General features: G+C 46.1%; 1 protein-coding gene across 4 annotated transcripts in view; it reads left to right on the forward strand.

The window, feature by feature from the left end:
• Positions 1-23,833, forward strand: part of LOC119455681 (uncharacterized) — a 106,565-nt gene continuing 82,732 nt past the window's right edge. The window contains exons 1-5 of one of the 4 annotated variants that reach the window (XM_049668945.1): positions 1-204; positions 19,125-19,231; positions 21,371-21,429; positions 22,721-22,781; positions 23,343-23,381. In XM_049668945.1, the coding sequence (XP_049524902.1) occupies positions 113-204; positions 19,125-19,231; positions 21,371-21,429; positions 22,721-22,781; positions 23,343-23,381 (358 nt within the window). In that variant the 5' untranslated portion in view covers positions 1-112. Of the gene's footprint in view, positions 205-13,834; positions 14,064-19,124; positions 19,232-21,370; positions 21,430-22,720; positions 22,782-23,342; positions 23,382-23,833 lie in introns of those variants that run through there. The other 3 variants (XM_037717107.2, XM_049668947.1, XM_049668946.1) reach the window with 3 other exon arrangements.

Below are 23,833 nucleotides of genomic sequence, written 5' to 3' on the forward strand. Positions count from 1 at the left end.
GCCATTCTGTGTTCGAGTGCGTTCGAGGTCCCAACGGCTTAGCGGACGAATGGCTTTATGAGCGGCGTCGGTCATCCCGTAACTGTATTTACTCAATTCTTCGCGTGTGCCGATGGACGAGACCAATTTTCTAGACGACACAGACTTGTCATCGCTGCACACAAGTGAACCGCGAGCAACTTCTACAGTTCTACCTGACCAGCGGTAGGTTGGACACTATTTGAACTACACTTTGGTTTAACATGTGTTGGAAACTGCAGTGTGTCTGTTTTAAAAAGGGTCGGCGAAGAGGCTAGCTGGAGAAGACGTCTTCGAAAATGTAATTGAGAGGGCGAATCGTTGTGTATGGTGCTCGTACTTCTACACAGTGTACGTTGTAGAACCCGCTAAAGAGCTTTAATTTTCGTTAAGAAATTGCATATGTCCACAGTCGTCTGAACACGTAGGATTTATTCGGCCAGTCACGAAGCGTCCGACTGCGAAAAGCAAATGCATGTTTCCGTAAATTTATATACTTACGCAAGCGACGCCTCACTTTTTCACCGGGACGCGTTATGAGTGCTCAAGTGATGGAGGCGACGGCTAGAGGTGAACAAGATAGATACATTTCACTATTGCAGGGGCAACGTTTAGCAAATGGGCCCGAGGCTCGCGCGCCACTAACTCGTTTGGTGTCAGTACCTTCCGTTTCCCTCGCTTACGCGTTCTAAATAGGCCTATGTTGAACTGCCGAAGACGCAGTGCGTATTTTCTTTCGTACAACAGGGTCACGTTTATGGGTGTAGAGGCTGGCGCCATGCTTTCTATATATATGGCGTAGTCCAAGAAATGTGTGGGAATTCGGTCGGTCAACACGGCTCCGCGTCACTTGTGTAGACGCGGCTAGCATCCGTCAGCACCCTTCATCATACATGGTGTCACAAGTGGGCGCCGTTGACTCTCTGTAATGGCGAACAAGCCGGACGCTGCGTTTGCCGGGGGATCTGGACTCCAGCAGCCACCGAGCTTCGGCTTCGCCAACCCAACCTGGATTGAGCAGTTCGAGGACTATGCCTAAGCTACAGGATTGCACCGAGCTACCGACGAGGTTCAGGTACGAACGCTTGTTTATTGCATGGGTGTTCATGCTCGACGCTTGCTGGCGTCTTTCAACTGGTCGGCCGAAGAAGTTCAGTCGTACAGCGTTTCCAAAAGCAAGTTCACCTCGTATTTCGTGCACCCGCTAAACGAAGTTCACGAAAGTTTTCACAAGCGGACGCAGCAAGGAGATGGAAGCGTCGATGCTTATTTTCCGCTTTGCGGAATATGGTAAAAAGATGCAACTACGGCTCATCGTCCGTCGTTGACAGGCTCGTTCGAGACCGATTTTTTTTTTTTTTTTCTGGGAGGGGGGACAGTAGGTTATCCGAACAACTCTGCCGCACTACTGACTTGACGCTTGATAAAACGCCCCTGCATGCACGGCTGCACGAAGATGCCGAACGATAAAACCAGTTATCTGGGCAAGTCGCCGTTGATGCAACGAAGCACAGGCCAGCGAGAAGACAGTCACGTAATCAAGCGTCGGAATCAGGAGAAACGCTCCTCGCCGGCGCGCACTTATCGTGTCATTTCTGCGGACGAGAAGAGCATCAACGGGAATTTTGTCCTGCCAAGAAAGCTATTTGCAAGCTTTACAGCGAAGCTGTATATGGGTATGTTCTGGAATACTTTGCGTCCGTCGATCGAGTCGCATCGACAGAGAAATTTTCCCCTTACCCGATACCACCTGTGCGCCGGCGGCGCTCCTTCGCTCCAGATTAGAGGGGCAGAAAAAGAAAATAAAACGACATGGTCTACACCCACCAATCGTTGTGCCTCGTTTTTAGGGGCGAAGCTCCTTAAGGCGGCACCCGTTCGACCCTCGTCGTAGTAGTAGTGTGTAACCAGTCTGAGAAAAATGAGAAAAAAAAATTCCGAAGTTGTGTCCGTAGCGCGGAATCGAACCAGGGACCCCTCGCTTACGAGCGCGCGGCGTTAGCCCACTACGCCACGAAGCACACATAGACACAAGCACCACGATGGCAATAAATACCCAACATTAACGAAAGGCCGCGTTTCTAGCGAGTTTCTAACGCGTTTGTGCTAGCGCGTTACGGCCCGTGTAAGAAGCTGGTGTAAGACGCTGTGGCCTCTCCGCCTTACCTTCAACGCGTTTCGAACGCGCTGCCCAAGGCGGTGGCAAGTCAAGTTCAAGTCGTGGAGCGTTTATGAATACGGGGGGTATACTCTCTCAGCAGTCATGTGATGGCGTCGGCAAACGCGGTGCACGTTCCGGCATGTGTAAATGGCTGCGTTAGACGCTGTGGCTGCTCCCCCTTACTAGAGAGTACTGCACGTCTCTAACGCGTTTGTGCTAGCGTCCCCTTAAGCGGGAGATCCGATGATTCCCTCCGGAGCTTCGCCCACTCATCATCATTCACCCCGTGGATATGCTGTGATTTTTTTTCTTCTAACGCAGTCATCGCCCTAGCGCCGTTATCAGCAGTTGCACTTTGTACTTGCTATGGGCAGGGCGCACGTAGTTCGCTCTGAAGAAGAATAACGTGCTCTCGAGGAGCGCCGACGTGAACAACAGCGCGAATTGGCGCATAAGCGACGGTAAGCCGCTGCCGCCGAACGCGCAGCGGCCAACGGGTCGGGACCTTCGAGTAGCTGCTCTCTTTTTACCGACGAAGAAGCACAGAGGGCCAGGCCAGTCTGGAGCGTCGGCCGCAGCAGCAGCGACAATATGTGCGGCGACGGCGGGCGAATACAACCAACAAGGAGCGGGCCGCGGATGCCAAGCGCAAGCGTTGTGCCCGTTATCACGATAGTTATCACAATAGTCGTACCAAAACAGCTTCGCTGGTTGTCCTTCTTCACACAGGGGAAGGGCACAGATTTTTTTTTTTCAGAAAGAAAGGACACTTCAAAGCAGTTTGCTTGGCTAAACAATGCTCGCAAAGCCGACAGTCACATGCCGTCGTCGAGATGTATGCTGTCAAGACCAGTCATAAGGCAAACGCTAAGTTTGTTTGGGTCCCCGTGAATGGATCGAGTCCTACTTCAGTTCGAAGTTGACTCAGGCGCGGAACTTACCGTCCCTCCCAGCAGTTTTTCGAAAGTACTGTCGCGACTTGAAAAACCGGAGGGTCATCTCACTGGTCCAGGAATTTATCCCTTGAAGGTAACTGGCCAATTCACAGCTACGCTGGAGTGGAAGAGCCTCATCTGCCTGCAGTCGGTGTACGTCATGCCTTGGCAGTCTACACCTCTACAAGGCTATCCTGCTATCCTCGCATTGGGAGTCGTGAAGTTCATCAACGCCGCACGGCAACCAGAAAAGCAAGCCAGCTCTGCAAGCGACGCAACCCTTGGCCAGGACATATTCGAAGGGCTTGGTACCGTAGGGGTGGAGTACACTAGTCGACTCAAGACAAATGCCAGGCCATTTGCTCTCAGTGTACCTCGCAGAATTCCCATTACTCTGTGCAACAAGGTAAAGCAGGAGTTTGAGCAGATAGAAAAACAAGGTGTCATCAGGCGCATTACGAAGCCGACGCCATGCTGTGCCGGTATGGTCGCTGTACCGAAGGCATCAGGTGGCATCCGAATATGTGTGGACCTCAACAAAGAAGTTATCCGTGCTTTGTGCTTCCAACGGTCGAATGGGGGCTCGGGCAACTGGGCAACGCAAAAGTGTTCTGGAAGCCGGACGCGACAGCAGGATTTCATCAAGTGCGATTGTCAAATGCCAAGAGTATACCACATTCATCACGCCATGTGGACACCACTGCTTCTGTCGTGTACCTTGTGGCCTGACTTCAGCACCAGGATATTTTCAGAGAAAAACAACTCGAATTTTGGAGGGTGAACCGAGTTCTACTATACAGCGAAGTCCGTGTAAGTCCGTATACACATGTTTTAAACACGAGTGATACATTTACTCACGACGCAGCACAGCCATTAATCGTCACAAATGCCAGCGTCTTCAAAGAAGCGTTGAAGTGCTTTTTGATATAGCTTCGCGATGAATCGAATAGGAATATTCCACGTACATGGTGTCGAATATTCCTGATCGATTCCATTAGAAAGTTTCGCTGTTCGAATACTTCTACTTATTATGTTCGAAAAAATAGCGTAGCTTGACTGGAGGCGCAATGCTAAAGGGACAGCGGAGCTGATGGGCACCTAGCTAGTCCTGGCTTTTTGGCTAGGCTAAGCGCTACCAAGTCAACCCAGCATTTCCCGAAATTTATTGATTATTGATCAATTATCGATTAGTTATTGATTGGCTATTGCAAGGTATTGGCTACGTATTTGGGCTAGGCTAAGCACTACCAAATCATCCTAAAAGTTACCGAAATTTATTGATTACTGATCGATTATCGATTAGCCATTGATTGATTATTGATGACTGACTAAGCTTAAGTAGTCCCAGTCATGCTTAGCTAGACTTACCCAGGCTTAATTTCGCCAGTTCACAGGGGTATGTGCCCTTGCGCTTGGACCATTTCTGCACTACCGCCAGGATCGGCCCGCATTTTTGTCCGCGATGGACGGACTAACGGCCGGCTTAAACAGCTCCGCTGTTAAAATTGTGCTTTTGTAAAGGTTCTACCATGATAAGATGGCTGCGCAAGCCTTAAGAGATAGGGATTATCGCCCTTAACGGTCCTTAGTCCGAGAACTCTGATCGACAGCATCAAGAAACGTCCACAGCTGCTACAATAGCGAGCACAGTGGTGAGCCACAGTGGAGAGCTGTCTCATAATGAATAGTTTTCTCATCGGGCCACAAAAATCGGAGAAACCGAAGGCAGGGTGCGTACAGGTTTTTGAAATCCTTGAAATTGAAAAGAGCGTTTTCAAGGCCCTTGAAAGTCCTGGAATTTTTTTCCTTCCTTGAAAATCCTTGGATTTCGTGAGCAATGCATTCTGATATCGACATTGCGGCCTCCTTTCTATGGTAGAACGCCGTCTATCTGGCAAACTCCCCATTTCAGAAACAATACGCCGGCGCGAGCACACATGGTTCCGTTTTGCAGAACTCCACGGGGAAAAAAAAAATAAAAGGCTTACCACCTCAAACCGCAAACGGAGCGAGAGACCCGTGCTGCCTCGGCTGGCAGTGTTTACGCTGCTATCTTTACCCTATCGTTCGTTTCACTCCTCGTCCGTTGGTCTGCCTTTTCCCACTTTCACTCTTTCCCGAAATTTATTGATTATTGATCAATTATCGATTAGTTATTGATTGGCTATTACAAGGTATTGGCTACGTATTTGGGCTAGGCTAAGCACTACCAAATCATCCTAAAAGTTACCGAAATTTATTGATTACTGATCGATTATCGATTAGCCATTGATTGGCTATCGATGACTGACTAAGCTTAAGTAGTCCCAGTCATGCTTAGCTAGACTTAGCCAGGCGCGAGGTGAAGCTAGTGAAGCTAAAGAGAGCTATAGTGGAGCAACTTTACCACTGATGCTCAGTGCCCTTTGGTGGAGGTTTGTTATAATATTATTTATGATAATATAAGTGCAATAACATTACCGTATTTTCCGTTCTATAAGTCGCACCTTTGTATAAGACGCACCCCCCTCAAAACGGCAGTTTTTCCGGAGAAAAAAAAAAACGTATATAAGTTGCACCAGTATACAAGACGCACCTGTTCTTTCGGTAAGCGATTTTTAAAAAAAAGTTAGTGACGTTTCGCTGCGTGAACGCGGGTCACGCGCAAGCGTATGGGGGCCATATATTTCCACTCCAGGTGCATTTCTGCCGTCGTGGTTGCCGCGTTGTTCCGTGTAAAGTCCAATGGCGATAACATCGTCCCCGCGCACCGTATGCTGTATGTGCAAGTGAAAGCGTGCGACGGTGAGCCGAATCGCGCACAAGGGAGGAAAGCAGGAAGGTAGCCCGGGAGGGAGGAGGGGCTGCCTGTACTCTCGTAGCAACTGCGTAGTTTGCGCAGCGGCGCGCGCCGTATCTTAATTGACAGCGATATGCAGATGCGACGACTTCGGGGTCGATCGACTCGCGGTCGGCCTACCGCCGCATGCGTTGCTGCTCCATCCTCCTCGCACGGTGCTGGGGAACTCGATCACAAGAACCTGGCACCTCGATAGCGCGCACAGAACCCGTAGCAATTAAGTCAACCAGCGCGCTTCGTTTGGCCATAACATCGGATCCGATTTTGACGGCAGTTTTTCCGGAAAAAAAAAAAAAAAACGTACATGGGTCGCACCGTTCTAGAAGACACGCCGACGAAAAATTAAGGGGAAAAAACGCGTCTTATACACCGGAAAGTACGGTATGCTGAGTGTTTTGGAAATGTTATAGATGAACCAACCCAGCTAATACTGCAGAAGCCTGAGCAGCTGTTGTAAGTGTTCGTTGTGTTAAGTTTTGATATTGCGGACTTGAGAAATGATCAAGACAAGGCATATGTTTTACAAATTGCAATATACATCTATTGTTACAATTTAATGGATGAAACCCTTGAAATACATACATACATACATACATACATACATACATACATACATACATACATACATACATACATACATACATACATACATACATACATACATACATACATACATACATACATGCATGCATGCATGCATGCATGCATGCATGCATGCATACATGTGCGATAAAATTTGTGTAAGATATCAGTGGTAATTCAGCAGTAAATGCGAGAGCAATGCGTTACCATTAGGTCGCACCTCTTTGAGGTCCCGGATCCATCATTTAAGACGTCTTCACCGCATTCCTAAGTGTGGTTCAGGGGCGGCTTGCACGAACATTTAATAACGAAAATAATAACGAATTTAAGAACGCGTTCTCAGTTCCGACTAGAAAGCTTTAGCTCGGGGTGCTCCTATCTAAATACACTTAAATGGAAATTCGTTTTTCTCGGCAACCACTGCACCAAATTTGACGAGGTTTGTTGCATTTGAAAGAAAAACTTAAAATCTGGTCACTGTTTCTTTCAAATTTTGTATTTATGTTGTCAATTGTTTATTAAAAATTGACGAAAATTGCACATTTTCAGAAATCAAAGCTATCAAGTTTGAAACTCAGCAATGAATGATATCACAATTCTGTGCATTGCATCTAATATTAAATCTCGCGCGGACAAAATTGATATATTGCACATGAATCTAAAAAAAAATTTGTGATATGGAAATAGAATTTGCAGAACCAATGTACACAATGTAACGAATTCACGTAAGATATAAAGTGACCTATCGAATTTGTCCGCTTTGAACGATCTAATGGATGCCGTTTACAGAACTGCGACCGCTGATCTGGATGCAGAGCTATTCATTTGTAACCTTCGTGCTCCGATCTTTATCGAACTTTCGAATTTTTGAAAGTTCTTGTTAAAACTGTCATGCCCTAAATCGAAATTCCGCTTGAAACAGTCACTACAATTTATCTCTCACTCTCAAATGCAACACATTTCATTAAAATCGGTCCAGGGGTAATCTCAGAAAAGCGTTTCTGCCTTTTACACATGTTTGAATAGGCCGCATCGGAGTTGGGTCCGAGCTAAAGCTGCCTCTTAAGAACTTAAATTGCTGCCTCTTCGAAGAGCGAAGTGTAACCGACTGTGGTCAGGAGCAGACCACCGTCAGTTGCACTGTGTGTGTGTGTGTGTGTGTGTGTGTGTGTGTGTGTGTGTGTGTGTGTGTGTGTGTGTGTGTGTGTGTGTGTGTGTGTGTGTGTGTGTGTGTGTGTGTGTGTGTGTGTGTGTGTGTGTGTGTGTGTGTGTGTGTGTGTGTGTGTGTGTGTGTGTGTGTGTGTGTGTGTGTGTGTGTGTGTGTGTGTGTGTGTGTGTGTGTGTGTGTGTGTGTGTGTGTGTGTGTGTGTGTGTGTGTGTTGTGTGTGTGTGTGTGTGTGTGTGTGTGTGTGTGTGTGTGTGTGTGTGTGTGTGTGTGTGTGTGTGTGTGTGTGTGTGTGTGTGTGTGTGTGTGTGTGTGTGGTGTGTGTGTGTGTGTGTGTGTGTGTGTGTGTGTGTGTGTGTGTGTGTGTGTGTGTGTGTGTGTGTGTGTGTGTGTGTGTGTGTGTGTGTGTGTGTGTGTGTGTGTGTGTGTGTGTGTGTGTGTGTGTGTGGTGTGTGTGTGTGTGTGTGTGTGTGTGTGTGTGTGTGTGTGTGTGTGTGTGTGTGTGTGTGTGTGTGTGTGTGTGTGTGTGTGTGTGTGTGTGTGTGTGTGTGTGTGTGTGTGTGTGTGTGTGTGTGTGTGTGTGTGTGTGTGTGTGTGTGTGTGTGTGTGTGTTTTGAAAGACGGACGACGACCAGGACAGGCAGCACTGGCAGACCCGTTTATTCCGCAGGCACGGCCCAGGCTCGAACACGAAGACAAACAGGGATTATGATGGCTATGTACAAATGAGAACGATGAATTACGTTAAATGTGCTTACAATATATATATATATACATATATATGCTTGTGGAGCAAATGGTGGGCTCGTGCCTACCTTCTCAATATTCATAGGACATTAAGGACAGGCACCCTGGCACCCCATCAGGCATAGGTAACCACAGGATTATCAAGTGCCTCAAATACGTTAGCATATATCTGTGAAAATACCTCGGTATCCTGTCACCAAACCTCGCAGTGCCTTAGATGGTATTGGTTTAAAAGAGAGGTCGAAGCAACACATTCGAACCAGTGGGCTTCCAAACACCGGACTACACGCAGACTGCAACCATAGTACTGTTGAAACTTTTTATATGCGTATATATTAGAGTTGACGAATGCGCTTTGAGTGGCTCGCGGTGCCATTATTTCCTCCAAGGCATAAATAATCTGCGCAAACGTGAGCGGGCGTTTTACCCGCAACGTCATCCATCAACCAAGCGAAGACCGATGAAACACAGCAAAATACATAGTGGGTTCCTTTGACACAAGTTCGCGTGTGAGTCCCACTGAGTCATGTGCTTTCGCGCCGTTATGGTTATGTTTCCAGTTAAAATAGCCAATATATTTGCGTGTCAGCGAGTAGTCGACGAAGTTTTGTTCATAATAGAGACCAGTTGCGTTACTGGTGGACACATATTCGAGGCCTATAGAAGATGACTCTGTTTCGCGCAATATGATTCTTATAGGGCCAATGGTCACTAATGTCGATAAACACGCCGTGTCTTTCAATGCTTGCGCCGCCATGCGCATTTTATCGTGTTATAACCTTTTTAGAAGCACATAATTTAACATTAAATTTAACATGCGTGATGCTACCTTTGAGCAATATACAGTGTGTTTTATTTAGCTGCACCAAATTTTTGAAATTAGAAACATGTAAATCATGGTCACGTTATGTTTACCATTCGAGTGTACGGATTGTTGGCCTCTAGATACAGAGCAATTTCCGCACGTACGTGCGTAATTAGCGAAGTTACGCTAATAACTTTCTAATTATCAACAATATATGGCTACAGCAAATGAGTACTTTGGGGCCCGTCCTCGACACTACCTATCCCAATGATCAAATTTTGAATAGCGGAGTTCATGTGGGAGCTACGCGAACAATTAGTTCCCCTTGGCATGCTGCTTGGAACCGAAACTTGCCGCAAAAATGGCGTCCGTGTCGTCAAAGTCGCCGCCCTTTCGTCACGTCTCCGACGTCACCGCCAGTCCGGCCCATTGAGCAGCTTGCGTTATCTCCTTGGGCCGTATTCTGAAACGTTCCACGTCGGCGAAATTTCTTTTTTCGCTTGCGCGCGCTGATTGTCTGGCTGAACAAAATTGAATGACGTCGGGCTCAACCAGCCAATCAGCTCATCAGTTTGCTAAAACAGCCAATCATCGCGCGCCTGAAAGCGAAAAAGAAATTTCGCTGAAGTGGAACGTTTCAGAATGCGGCGCTGTATGCGGCGCTGGCCGCTTCAATGCCAGCGGGCCGCCAAATTTACTTCTTCATTCCGTCGCGCGCCACGTTGCGTTGTAGCGCCGACCCCGCTCCTTGGGCTTTTAGATACAACCGGCATGACGTCATATCAGTCTGTATCGTCGACTGCGAACGCCACAGACAGCAAGGAGATAACGCTAGCTGCTCGCGGGGCCGGACCGGCGCTTACCTCGGAGACGTGACGAAAGGCCCGGTAGGCGGGGACATCGACGACACAGACTCTCTTTTTGCGGCCAGTTTCGGTTTCAAGGAGCCTGCCAAGGGGAACTAATTGTTCGTGTAGCTCCCACATGAACTCAGCTATGCAAAATTTGATCGTTGGGATAGGTAGTGTCGAGGACCGGCCCCAAAGTACTCATTTGCTGTAGCGACCTATTGTTGATAATTAGAAAGTTAATTAGCGTAACTTCGCTAATTACGCACGTAAGTGCGGCAATTGCTCTGTATCTAGAGGCCGCCAGTCGGGACACTCGAACGGGAAATATAACGTGACCAAGATATATATTTTTCGAATTTTAAAAATTTGGTGCAGCTTAAAAAAAATTACACCCTGTATAGCAACAGCCGTGCTACGTGACCCTGGTGTATTGGTTACTTCAGCTCTGAAACTAACGCCTAATGAAGCAAAATTTACAGAAGCACCTCATAGGTAACAACCCAACGCTTGGAGCCGCATATAACATTGACGTCCTCTTTCTCAGTGTTTTTTTTTTTTCTTTTTTTTTTTCCCGCGGGCAGTGAAATTCAGATAACAAACGCCGACGATCGTTCCTCAGTCAACGGCTTTGGCCGTTCTATATCACCCGATATGTCGTTTTGTTTTGTTCAACCTGTAAACGGTATCCTGCGGAGCTGCTGTTTTAATCTTCCGCAACAATTCGACTCTTCAAAAACAAAAAAAAAAAGAAAGAAAGAAAGAAAGAAACTTGCTTCAAGGTAGGTTAACAGCGCAAGGCCAGCAGAGGGGACAGAAGATAGAACAGAGCGCTGAAAGCGCTGTGTTCTCTCTTCTGTCCCCTCGGCTGGCCTTGCGCTGTTAACCTACCTTGAAGCATGTTTTATCAACAAGCCCAATCTTACACGCTTCTTAAAGAAAGAAAGCAATCTAGTCTTCAATTCTGAAAATAGAATGTCTTGAGTGAACCATTTTCGAAAAACGATAGAATTGCAAGGCGTTTCTGGCATGTGATTCTATTACGGCGCATGCATGCATGTGGATCACGAAGCTGGTATTTTATCTTAATAAAATGCGCTGCACGCCATTAATCGAATATTCGGCAGTCTTCCGTTGAAACATCTACGTTGCAGCAGAGGGCCCTTCGATTTCTGTCAATATACATTCTGCACGCCGTGCTTGTTTAAATGACAAGATGCGGAATTCTGCAAGGGTGGTCGTAGTATCTTTAAAAATAGGTTTTCACGAATGTTCGATGAGGAACAAAATATTTGCATTTCCTCTCCTTAAGCATGAAGCTTCCCTTTCCAGCACTTGCGTGTTTTTTATTTATCCAGCCAAGTATCAATCACCTGTGTTGGTTGAAGCCTGTTGTGTAAACAATTGTTTCAAATAATTTTGTTGTTACGTACTTCCGGGTAGAATTATATTAGCGTACTACATCAATAACATCACTGAAACACACAAACACACGACACAGCATACTTGCACGGCATTGCAGAATCATAGCATAATTACCACCAATGCCGTTTCCTTAAACAGTTCTATTAGCAATTTTTAATACCCTAATTAAACCAAACACTTTAAAACATTGCACGCATATGACGCACAGCATGTCCCCGACCCATTTCATGCGACTTTCAACTCAGTGTCACAATTCGTTCTTTCAGGACATCACAAAACATGCGTATAACGCTTGTATAGCACTTTCGAGTGGTTCAGTAAGTAATCAACTGCAGACGCTATAATCAGCCCACATACTTTGAATTTTTCGGGGAAGTCAGCTATATAACGACGGTCACGCTTCTCAGTGTTGCTGGCGTCGGGATTGCTATTATTGCGATAGAAATTATATGGACACTCCAAGCGCATTTTTGTCGTCGTCGCCGTGAGGTTCCGTATAAAGTCCAACGGCGATAAAACCGTCGCCGCGCGGCGCACGCTATGTGTGCGAGTGAGAGCATGCGAGGGTGAGCTGGCAACCACAGCTTAATCTCGCGCACACGAGAGAGGAAGGCGGTCGGAAGCGCGCGCGAACGAAGACCGCGCGCGAGGCACAGGGAGGAGGCGACGGAGACGGTGGGGGGTGTGTTCTGTTCTTGCGGCTGCTGCCCACGGAGCTGCCGCGCGGGCGCCTATTTTGAAAGCGATCTGCGATGTGGCCGAAGTGTGCGCCCACGGGTGCATCATCTTCAAAGCGAACTGCGATGGGTACAAAGTGATAAGACTATTATTGTCGCTGTAAGGGCCAATAGCCGAACGCTTCTAGAAAGCTATTCGCTTTTTTAAAGGAATGATCGCCGGATGGCTTATGTTAGTGATACAGTCAGCATATTTAGGTAGCGCTCGCTGTTTCATTACGTAATTCGGTAGAGAACATAGCCGCTAATCAGCACATCTGTTACATATAAGCCGATTCGCCATGTGTGTTGCCTCCAGCGGCGCAAGCAACTGCGCTCGCTCGCAGCCGTCACAGGGGGAGCGTTGGGTGGAGATGCTGTCGGGAGGGGAGGGCTGTTCTGACCCCAACCGCTCCACCGAAACATCTAAACATCCAAATGTTCGACGACGAACGCGCCGCGTAAATAGATCACTCTGTCGCGCGAGAGCACGTGCCTTTGCATCGGCACCTTTGTATTGGCGGTACGCTGGGCCACCGACTACCGTCGTACCTACCACGAAAGCGGCCGAAAGAACCAAAGAAAGATCCCAGGTCACCCAAGCCACGGCCGCTGGATAAACAAACAAACAAACAAACAAACAAACAAAGGTCTTTCGAGTTATGAACTCCTCGCGGGCAAGCGATCGCGTTGATTTGACCTTACCGACGCGCAGTTAGAACGCAGGCGAGAGCTTGCGCGGGCGCGGACAAAGAACGCGAAGAAAACACAGGTTTCCGAGAGCGAGAGCAGATGACGTGGCGTCGCGGTGATGCCATCTCCCTTCACGCTACACCTGGCGCGCTATGGAGGCAGCAGGTGTCCCCATTCGCCCGCTCTACTCCGTCGAGACGCGCTCGTAAAGTGGCGTCGCAGCCAATGGGAAATTAGGTACAGCTTCGTTTATACAGATGACAGACGCCGGCTTTATCGCTCAATGAGCCATTTGACTCTTTCGCATTAGAAAAAAAAAAAAAGAGAGAAAACAAAAAGGTGCGGCCTAACCCAATGCCTACGGACAAACTGTTAGTTTCGAACACTATTCCCTGCACTGTTCTGAAATCTAAGAACGTTGGTTCCTCAGCAGTTAGCGCATGAGTCAGCACAACATCCCAATCTCTACCCATTAGAAGTTGGTTCACCCAGTGACCCAAGAATGCTAATCGCATTAAAAACTGCGAATTTCCCTTCATCTGGGCCCTTCGCAGCGTGAGTAATACATGGCAGCTGTGTCACTTCCAGGCGTCTTGCATTACGGCATAGCATTACCTTCGAGACTGTTTGTATTAATCGCTGGGGGTGCATTTCAATGGTGAAGACAAAAGCAACTTGGACGATTTGGACTATAAAATTAAATATTGCTGCATGATTTAAACAAGAAGGAAACATCAGTAAGCGTGACTTTTTTTTTTCTTTTAAAAGAAAAACGCACCTTGACAACTTACGGAACGTCGATTTTGCGTAATTTTGCGCATCACCTATTCAGCAGACACCATCGCCATCGCTACTTCCTATCCAACGCGATCCAATCCCGTTCGTATCCGCTTGCTGTGAGCCACGAAAGCGCGCGAGCTCACGAGCCATTCTGTGTTCGAGTGCGTTCGAGTTCCCAATGGCTTAGTGGGCGAATGGTTTTATGAGCGGCGTCGGTCATCCCGTCACTGTCCTTACTCAATTCTTCGCGTGTGCCGATGGACGAGACCAACTTTCTAGACGACACAGACTTGTCATCGCTGCACACAAGTGAACCGCGAGCAACTTCTACAGTTCTACCTGACCAGCGGTAGGTTGGACACTATTTGAACTACACCTTGGTTTAAAATGCGTTGGAAACTCAGTGTGCGTTGTAAAACCCGCTAAAGAGCGTTAATTTTTGTTACGAAATTCTTTATGTCCGCAATCGTCTACACGTGTAGGATTTATTCGGCCAGTCACGGAGCGTCCGACTGCGCAAAGTAAATGCATGTTTGCGTGTTTATACTTTCACTGGCGACGCCTCACTTGTTCACCGGGACGCGTTATGAGGGATGAAGTAATTAAGGCGACGGCTAGAGGTGAACAAGATATACGTTTCACTACTGCAGGGGCAACGTTTAGCAAATGGGCCCGAGGCTTGCTTGCCACCAACTCTCTCGGTGTCATTACTCATTTCACTATGATTAAAGGGGGGTTGTATGAGCGATTCTTCGACTGTTTAGGTGTGCTTCCTACCATGTCGTCCGCCGACGCGCTGCGGTGCCGCTGCCCGGGGCCGCCGTAGAAGACAATTCGCGACGAGGTGAACATGACTTATACTGTTGCGGGCACTACTTCCGAACCTTACCACTGCTACGATACTGCTGCTTCGGATTATTCTTCAATGGATGCCAGGGACATTGCTGCTACTGAGATGCATCCCTGTTCTACTACTACTGCAGCGGTACTGCTGCTGCGACGCGTCCATATTGCTGCCCATGCTGTCTATGAGGAACCCCCTGTACTACTGCGATGACTTACACTACGGACTTCAGACGCTGCTACAGAAACGCGTCCCTACTTCCTGCGACCACTTCTTCGGACTTGGAACGGCTCGGACGTTACCTTGGCGCTAACCCTACCAACCCTACTTCGAACGCTGCTTCTGCGACGCGTCCACTACGTCCATGGACCCCAGGTACGTCTCGTCTGCTGCGACGCTCCTGCTGATACCCAGGCCAACGCCTCCTATAAATATATAGGAGGCGTTGCCCAGGCGTGCCCTTCCTATTTCTTCGGACCACGGACGCTGAACGCTACAGCGCATTTCATCAATGCTAGACGCTGCCAAGGCACAGACGGCTCCGACCACTGCGACCTAGTGCGCTCCAGAGTACTCCTACTCAGACGACGATCCTCCTGTTCGACCTACAACCATGCGTTGTGAAATTCCGCCGCCGCCGCCTTTTTAGCAGACGCCGGGTCCGCCCCCAAACCATTGGCGAAGTGGCGTCGCGTTTTCCAAGTCTATGTGGAACTGGCTGGAGACACCACTCCCGACTTCAAGAATATTCTTCTGACCGCCCTGTGGTCTAGGGGTTGAGGACCTAGGTGCATACATATTTCGAGCTCCAAGAGGCCCAGACGCAGGCGGGGAAGAACATTCATCGATCGCGGAGTCCATGGACGTGTACGAGGCGACGCTAACGATGCTGGAGACACACTTCGTAACGACATTCAATGAATCATCAGCGAGGAAGGAGGAGAAGAATGGTCAGAACTTGGGCGATTTACAACCGCGCAAGCGAATTGATCGGATACCGTCGCCGAGTGGAACAAGGGCCGTATTCTGAAACGTTCCCCTAGGCGAAATTTTTTTTTTTCGCTTTCAGGGTGTGCACTGATTGGCTGGTTGAGCAAAATTGAATGTCGTCGGGCTCAACCACCCAATCAGCTCATCCAATTTTGCTAAAACAGCCAATCAGAGCATGCCTGAAAGCGAAAAAAGAAATTTCGCATGGGGGGGGGGAACGTTTCAGAATACGACCCCATGATGGCGGTTGACGGCACCAGCGGCATCCCTGGCTGGAACCTGGTAGCCAACAAGGCGTCTGTGCAGCCTTACCGTCAACTACCAGATACCGCAGTGTGTCTTGTTGTGTGCAGCTACCGTTCATGCTTATGCACGTTCCTTTCAAAGGAGGGATGTGATGTCCATGCATCCACCAACTGGGACGCCCCAGAGTGGCAGTGACCAAGTGCCGTTGGCGTCGCCTGATGTCATGCCTATTTATACATGTGTCATGATTAACGGGGATTGTACAAGGGAACGACTGTTAAGTTGACCTTCCTTCCATGTCATCGGCCTGCGGCGCGATCCCCCTTGTTCTACGGCGGCATGCCGCCATCAATGACATAAGTACCTTCCGTTTCCCTCGCTTACGTTCTAAATAGGCCTGTATTGAACTGCCGAAGACTCAGTGTGTATTTTATTGTTTCCTACAACAGCAGTGCCAGGTTTATAGGCTACCTTTTAATAGGTTGGTAACAGTGAGGGCAAGCGCCTGCACAAGATTTGTTCCAGAAGGGCACAGTCCTGAGGGCCAACCCTCCTCTCATAGTAAATTCAGCCTTGGTTTCACAATAAAAAAATAATTTAAAAAATGAATGACTGATTGGTGAAAAATGACTGATTGGTGAAAAATGACTGATTGGTGAAAAATGACTGATTGGTGAAAAATGACTGATTGGTGAAAAATGACTGATTGGTGAAAAATGACTGATTGGTGAAAAATGACTGATTGGTGAAAAATGACTGATTGGTGAAATGAGCTCCTGCCCTCATGCTCAAAATACATTTCTGGAGCCCCTGCAGTTCAAGTTGTATTTTCAGATGACTTGCAGAGAAATGAGAGCAGTTATTTATTAGTCGCGCGAGGGAGGGTAGCGAAAGTAGGAAGAAACGGGTTGATGATAGCATTGTAACTGTCTAACCTTAAGTTTGACACCTTAACAGTGGTCATCAGTGAATAAAGGGAATTACAGGTGACAATATGAATGGAACTAAGAAAGAATGTGCAAGAATGTATCGATCGGATACCGCTTTGCAAAGAATATAACTTGGACAAAATGTTGAACAACATTGCTAGCAGCAAACGAGATCACCTAGAGGAGTTTTTTAGTGCGGAAATGAACAAACCTGACCTACTATTGAGGGTTATTGTATCAGAAAAGGACACTTGGCAGAAGTCTATCTCGCTGTTTTTACAAGCCAAGCTAGCCATTCTAAACGTGAATTACCCATTGTTAATACGTAACTCTGATGAAGTGATTGACTTTTTGAAGGACAACTCTGATCGAGGGTTCCAGGTCTTCTCCGTCGATTTGACGGACCTCTACTATATCTTTCACAATGACCTGCTGTCAGCTATTTCGCAGACAATTGATGAATTTGGTGCTACCCGTTTTCAGAATAATGCTGGGCTGTCAAGCAGGCAATTTTTAGAACTTTTGAGCTTTTATTTGTCATCAACGTTCATTACTTAGAATGATGGCATCTATTTGCAGAAAAACGGAGTATGCATCAGTTCTTGCATTGCCCCGCCCCTCAGTGATTGATTTTTAGCTCGCCTAGATGTCATGTCAGTGAACCTTAATCAGACTAATGTTTTCAAAATATTTCATTATGTGGACGACTTTTTGTTTTGTATTCAATGTTCTCCGGCTGACCTTGGGGCTGAGGTTGCAATGGTGGTGCAATAGTGAAAGAATTTCCTTGCCCCCCTTGACGTTACCCACGAGCTCCCACAGAATGACACGATCCGGTTTTTGGATCTGCGCTTAACTTGGTTCCGATATTTACACGTGTTGGTACTATGAACCTCGTGCCAACAAACCACTTCCGTTTTATTCTGCTCATTCTAAGTTGGTCAAGAGAGGCATAGCTAACTTTTGCTTAAATAATGCATTGAAAAAAATTGTGCCACCATATACCGTCTTGTCTAGCTTTGCTTCTCAGTGCGAACGGCTTTCGCAGGCTGGTTATCCCCTGTCCTTACAGGTGTCAGTGGCAGAATGAATTCTAAGAGTTTAGAAAAGACAACCAGCATGAAAATAATCCTACAACTACTCGGAGTAGGACAAGCATTATTCCTTATATCCACAGCATCTCACATAATCTTAAGAAAATCGCCAAGCGAGCGAATATTTGTGTTTTCTGCCCCTAACAAGCTTATGAGGATTTGCAAGCTCACTAATCCAAATAAGGCGGCTCCTCCTAGCTGTGATAAAAAAAAATCATAAAAGAAGTTTGTTAATTGCACACATTGTGTTTATTGCTTTCCACTCAAGTGCGGAAAACGTTATCTCGGTCAAACTGGTCGATGTCTGAATGATAGGCTGCGTGAGCATAGCCACAATGCTAAGAATTGCATCACAGCCAGGGGGTTTCTTGCGCAGCACTGCAAAACTTGTAGTTGCAAACCTTTTTTTAGAAGAATGCGTCATTTTAGGACATAGTCTCAATCAGCTTACAAGTGAAATCATTGAAGCGAAAGCTATCATAGGTCCTGGCCGTGCATGTGTAAGCTGACCTTCATTATCGCCATCAAGCAGTGAATTGGCGTATCTCGGACTGCCGCCACAGGCTGTCTGAATGTTTTTTCACATGGTTATTTTAGGTTTAGTTGCTTGTTTTTCGTTCTTGTTTCCTTTTCATGTCACATGGTTCGCTGAGTGTATAAGTAGCCTTCTGAGTCACGAAATAAACCATCAGTTGGAAGTTAGAGCTCACCCTGTTCTCCAGTCCTTTTCGTTACCCCTTCCACCTTCCTTTTTTGCTCGTTCTGAGCTGCGCTACAAGCCTAAAAGTGTAATATATATATATATATATATATATATATATATATACGGTGATGTCACTAATGGCATTTTATTAGTTTGCATGTAATGGATTTTCGTGTTAGCAATGCAGCCTGCATGCCATCATGATTTTTAGAGAGTAACCGGGGTGGAAGTTGCTGCTGCCCCAAATAGTTTTTGGTATGCCTAGTCCTGTGCATGTGCAACATTGCCGATGCATTATTAGCAACACCCTAGGCCTGTAATAGGTCTACTACACAAGTTAAAATGGAAAATGCACACATTAGTTTGATAGCTGCATCTTCTTTTGCGCAGTGAGTGAATCTTTGGCACTTGCGCTTGTATCACCCCATTCCATTTGTTTGCCCCCTGTTGTGGCATTCTATTGAAAAGTTCTAACACTTCCTGCCCTAACACAGCCTGCCCTATGTGCCTTGTGAGTTAAGCTTGTTAACCTGTACAGATGGCTTGTGCCGTTCACTCGTTTTCCTTAAGGCTTTCTTCCGCTGCTGTCTTTGCTGTATTTTAGGATTCGTCTGACTCGCCCATCATGCGGCGACATTGCCACGAGCCTCTTTCACGATCCCAGTGACAGTGACTCATCTCTGGGCCTTTTAACCAGCAATGATTGCCTAGGTAGGAATTGGCATTGTTTTTGTGACCTAGATTCTGTAGTCTTCTTCTTTTCAGAGGTGCATTTTAGAATTTCTGCAGGCATGTTTGGTTAACATGCCTGCAGCTGTCTTTCTTTTTTTTTTCTTGTTTTCTCTGTTGCTTCCTGATGAGTGCAGCAGAGTTATATCTTTGATATTATATCTATTGTTAGATTTCTTTTGAGGTAGCTGGAAAGAAATTTTCTAATGAGAAGGCTTATTGATGTTGAAATAGGCTATGAGAAACTTTGCATGTTTTGTACATGCTTCAAGTTCACTAGTAGCATTGCTGAAACAATGCAAAAGAAGCTTCTGATTTAAAGTGTTGGATTATTACCTAGCAAACAAGGCTTCAGCAGCCTTCCAGCACTTTTCCTAGAAAAGGCTTTGGTACTTAGGTGCTACCTGGAAAAAGAGGGAAGGTACGACGAGGGAACAGAGATAAACACGAAGGGACCAAGGAATTCTCTCCGTCATACGGAACTTTGTCTTAACAGAAGGCTTATTGATGTTGAAAAAGGCTATGAGAAACTTTGCATGTTGATTTGTACATGCTTCAAGTTCACTAGTGGCCACGGTGTAAGATATATACTCTTTAGGTGGGGACACTTCTCGGCTTGCTTGCTAGACGCGATCGACCAGATAAAGTAGCAAGGGCGCGCGTCTATCGGGGCGGTGACGGCAGCGGATACCTATCGGCGGGACCACGCAACTTCAGTTAGAACGCAGGCGAGAGCAACGTTACTAGATAAGCGAGAGCGTGCGCCGACAAGGAAGGTGCGCATGCCCTCTCCCCGGTGACCTACTTTCGTGCGTCACTCAATCATTTCGGATTTCCTGCGAACCGCCGGTTGCTACAACAGGAGATTAAACCAATAAAAAGCTTTCCGGGTTGAAGTTGCGTCGTACTGCCGATAGGTATCCGCTGCCGTCACCGGGCCGATCGGCGCGCGCCTTTGCTACTTTATCTGGTCGATCGAGTCTGGCGAGTGTCCTCACCTAAAGAGTATATATCTTACACCGTGCTAGTGGCATTGCTGAAACAATGCAAAAGAAGCTTCTGATTTAAAGTGTTGGATTATTACCTAGCAAACAAGGCTTCAGCAGCCTTCCAGCACTTTTCCTAGAAAAGGCTTTGGTACTTAGGTGCTACCTGGAAAAAGAGGGAAGGTACGACGAGGGAACAGAGATAAACACGAAGGGACCAAGGAATTCTCTCCGTCATACGGAACTTTGTCTTAACAGCAGTGATCCACAGAAGAGAAATTTCACTATGCTAGGTGTATCCAAACATTAAAAGTACATTTATTGTGCTTGCATGACTCAAAGCGTTGCTGACTTGGAATCTTAGTGTTATTCTGGAAAGCTGACATTTCTCTTAAGTTACTCAAAAATCTTTCAGTGCCCTTTAGTTAAAAAAAAATAACACCAATGTATTTAGGGCATTAACAGCTACATCTCATGTTATGACCACTGGTTCATGTGGCTGCTCGCAGTGTCTTCACAATTTTCACCCTACAAACACTTCAATGACCTCCCACGGCTGTTCGCTGTGAAGATTTTAACATCCTCTTTGATACTGGCCTAGTCTATTGTCTACAAAAATACCATTTGGTTCCAAGGTTCCAGACATCTTGCTGATCTGAGAAGGCTGCGGAGCAAAGTAAATGATGGCTGTAGGAGCTTGGCTTTACTGAATAGATGGTTTGTGTTAAACCGATTCTTTTTTGTATTGCATGTAATGGAAGCTAACCAAGCGCTCGTACATTGTTAGTCATATACGAAAGTTGTGCCACCTTTTCCTGCCACTTGGTTAGTAGTCTTGTCATTTTCAGACAATTCTTACGTGAACAGTTCTTAGACTGTTTGAACAGTTTGACTGGGCATTGGTTCAGGCACTTAAAAACACTGGCAGTGCTTTAAACCTAGCGTTGTGTATAAGGCTTATAAGATTGTTACATTGAGTGCTTCACGTGTGATATGAGTGATTGAGTATGGCAGCTCGATAAGACAGTGAGGTTTTTTGTTGGACCAGGAGCGTCTCAGATGTCATAATGCCCCAGGATGACAATTAGGGGTTTTCTGTTGACAAATGCAATTGAATTTTCTTGTGTGGTTCCAGATTTCAGCCTTCTGGATACATCTACACGGTTGCCTGCTGCTGAACAGGTCGTAATGGAGGTGATTTTTCCCCATTGTTAATCTTGTGAATTACAGCACAGCTTGATGATATGAGGTGAACGAGCAGATGGAGCACATCTGTGAAATGCATCATTACCCTGAGCATTTGAACATGCTCTTCTACAAATAGCACAGCTCTAAATTGTGGACTATTTCTGTGCATTTACTAGTGGAACTGTGTGTTGCATTACGCACAATCTTGAAAAAAATTCGTGCCGGAGATTAAAGGGCATATAGCAATGTTCAGGAAATAGCATACATCAGTATTGGACAACAAGTATGCTGGTACTAGTCGAGTAAACTGTTTGAAGCCTCTGTCATTGCCATTAAACAGAATGAAAGAGACGGTCAGTGACACTTTTAAGGCAGGCTAGACATCTTATTGTGCTCTTAAAACTGACTATTTTCATGAAGAACGGAAGGAGGGGGGGGGGGGGGTCTGTACGCCAGGAAACTGCAAAAACATGACATGCTATTAAAGCAACTTTCTTCTGATGTTTCACGTGAACATTCGCTTCCTAGCATTTAAAAATTTCTGAATGTTAACCAGCCATCTGTGTCTTGTTGAAAAATTAATCTTTTCCAGGTACACGCCAACAGCTCTTGCTTTTTTGTTTTCCTTTACTTCAGTAAGGTTGAAACAAATTCAACCCTCACTTCAACAAAATCAGTTAATCAGTTAACTCTGATTGGTGGTGCCTCATTCTTTTATTTTGTTGTTACTGGTGAGATTGCTGCGTACATGTATTCTAACCTTAATGGTTTTGTTCTTGAACAATTCTGTACATGTTTCGGTGCGGCACATTTTAGTATGGGTATCTTGAAATTTGTGATAGTCTAGCGATTTCTTCTGTGTATGTGCCTTGAGCACTGATGGCTTCAGTTTCATATTGCAACATGTGCCCTAATGTAACAGTATTAGTGAACTCTAGTTTCTTAGTACTCCAGTGATAATCATGCAACCTCTGATGTCCAGCAGTGTGAATGACTTGCCAAAAAATTTCTCTGCTGCTTTGTTTTAAAAATTTGCTTGGTCTTTGCTTAAACACTTGGTATATACCATGTGCCGAAACCTGCATACTTATTGCACTTGCTGCATAAGTGCATCACGAGGCTGTAGTGCCTTTTTTATTTTTTAATATCAATTTGGGCATTCAACATTTTCTAAGAAAGGAAGTTCATCTGCTGTGCATCATAGTGTTATTGCTGGAATTTGCAGATGTGTTGGTCAGATATGGTCATCTCTGTGGAATTATTTTGCCATATTTACACCTTCATTTGTACATTATAGGGGACACCTTCCAGGAGCAGCTCCAAGTACCTGAGGGAGCGTTTTGATGTATCGGAGACTGGTGAGTGATAACACTGGAGATTTCAAGTTATGGTAATGACACGACAACGCAATGCTAATACATAAAACTTCATAGGCTATTCCGAAGGGGTCTCTTGCAATTGCACAGGTGTTATAAGCAGCCTATTTTCATTTGCAATTGTTATGGTGTTGGCTTCACAAATTACGTACAAACTACGCCTTTACTACTCAGTACTGCCCAAGCTTTCTGGAACTTTGCACAACGCTTGCATGTGCATACGAGGTGGCTCCCCTCATTCTCGCAGAAATATGCTGTGCTTGCATCGCAACATGGCTGCAAATGTCTTTACTCTTCCTACACAGTTGAGCCCACTTATAAAAAAATTGATAATTCCTTGAAAAGCGATCATTATATACCAGTAGTTTGGTTACATGTAGGCTTGTCATTGTCACTCAAATCTGGTCCTTGTAATGAATACATTAATAGGATAGTGTGGGATCGACGTACTTGTAATGGGCAACAGATTTCTGCCACCTAATGTGCCTCTAGTGTTTCTTCACCACCATTAGTGTCATTTTCACTGGCACTCTCTCATTTCAGATGTTGATGCTCAGGCTGCCTTTGAAGAAAGCTTCACGGGTGAGACATGCATTTGCTGTGAAAATTGGTCTGTTTATGTAGACACATCATACAGTCTTGTTCAATATCAGAAAGCCTACTAGAGAACCGTTGTTCTAGTTTTCTATTGGATACAGGCTCCCTGCTAGGTAGCATTTCATCGCAAACACTTTATTTTCAACACCAGTAGTGCGAGCCACACATCAAGCAAACTACTGACACGACTAGAGGTTGTATGGATTGGTACTGAAGTCTGTCTTGTATCTGAGCTTTTATCTGAGCTCTTAATTCTTCTCACAGAATGGCAGATTATAAGGCGAAGTGTTGAAACAGCAAACACAGCAGCCTGTGTGATGCCTATGACTTTCAGTACTCGCACAGGAATGGTAGATGTGTTTGTTTTAAACCCCAACGAGGAAAGGAAATTCGTCCGTGTGTCACGCAAGATGATCGCTTTCAAGATAGGGCCCACA

This window comes from Dermacentor silvarum, chromosome 6, assembly GCF_013339745.2.
Source record: "Dermacentor silvarum isolate Dsil-2018 chromosome 6, BIME_Dsil_1.4, whole genome shotgun sequence".
NCBI lineage: Eukaryota > Metazoa > Arthropoda > Arachnida > Ixodida > Ixodidae > Dermacentor > Dermacentor silvarum.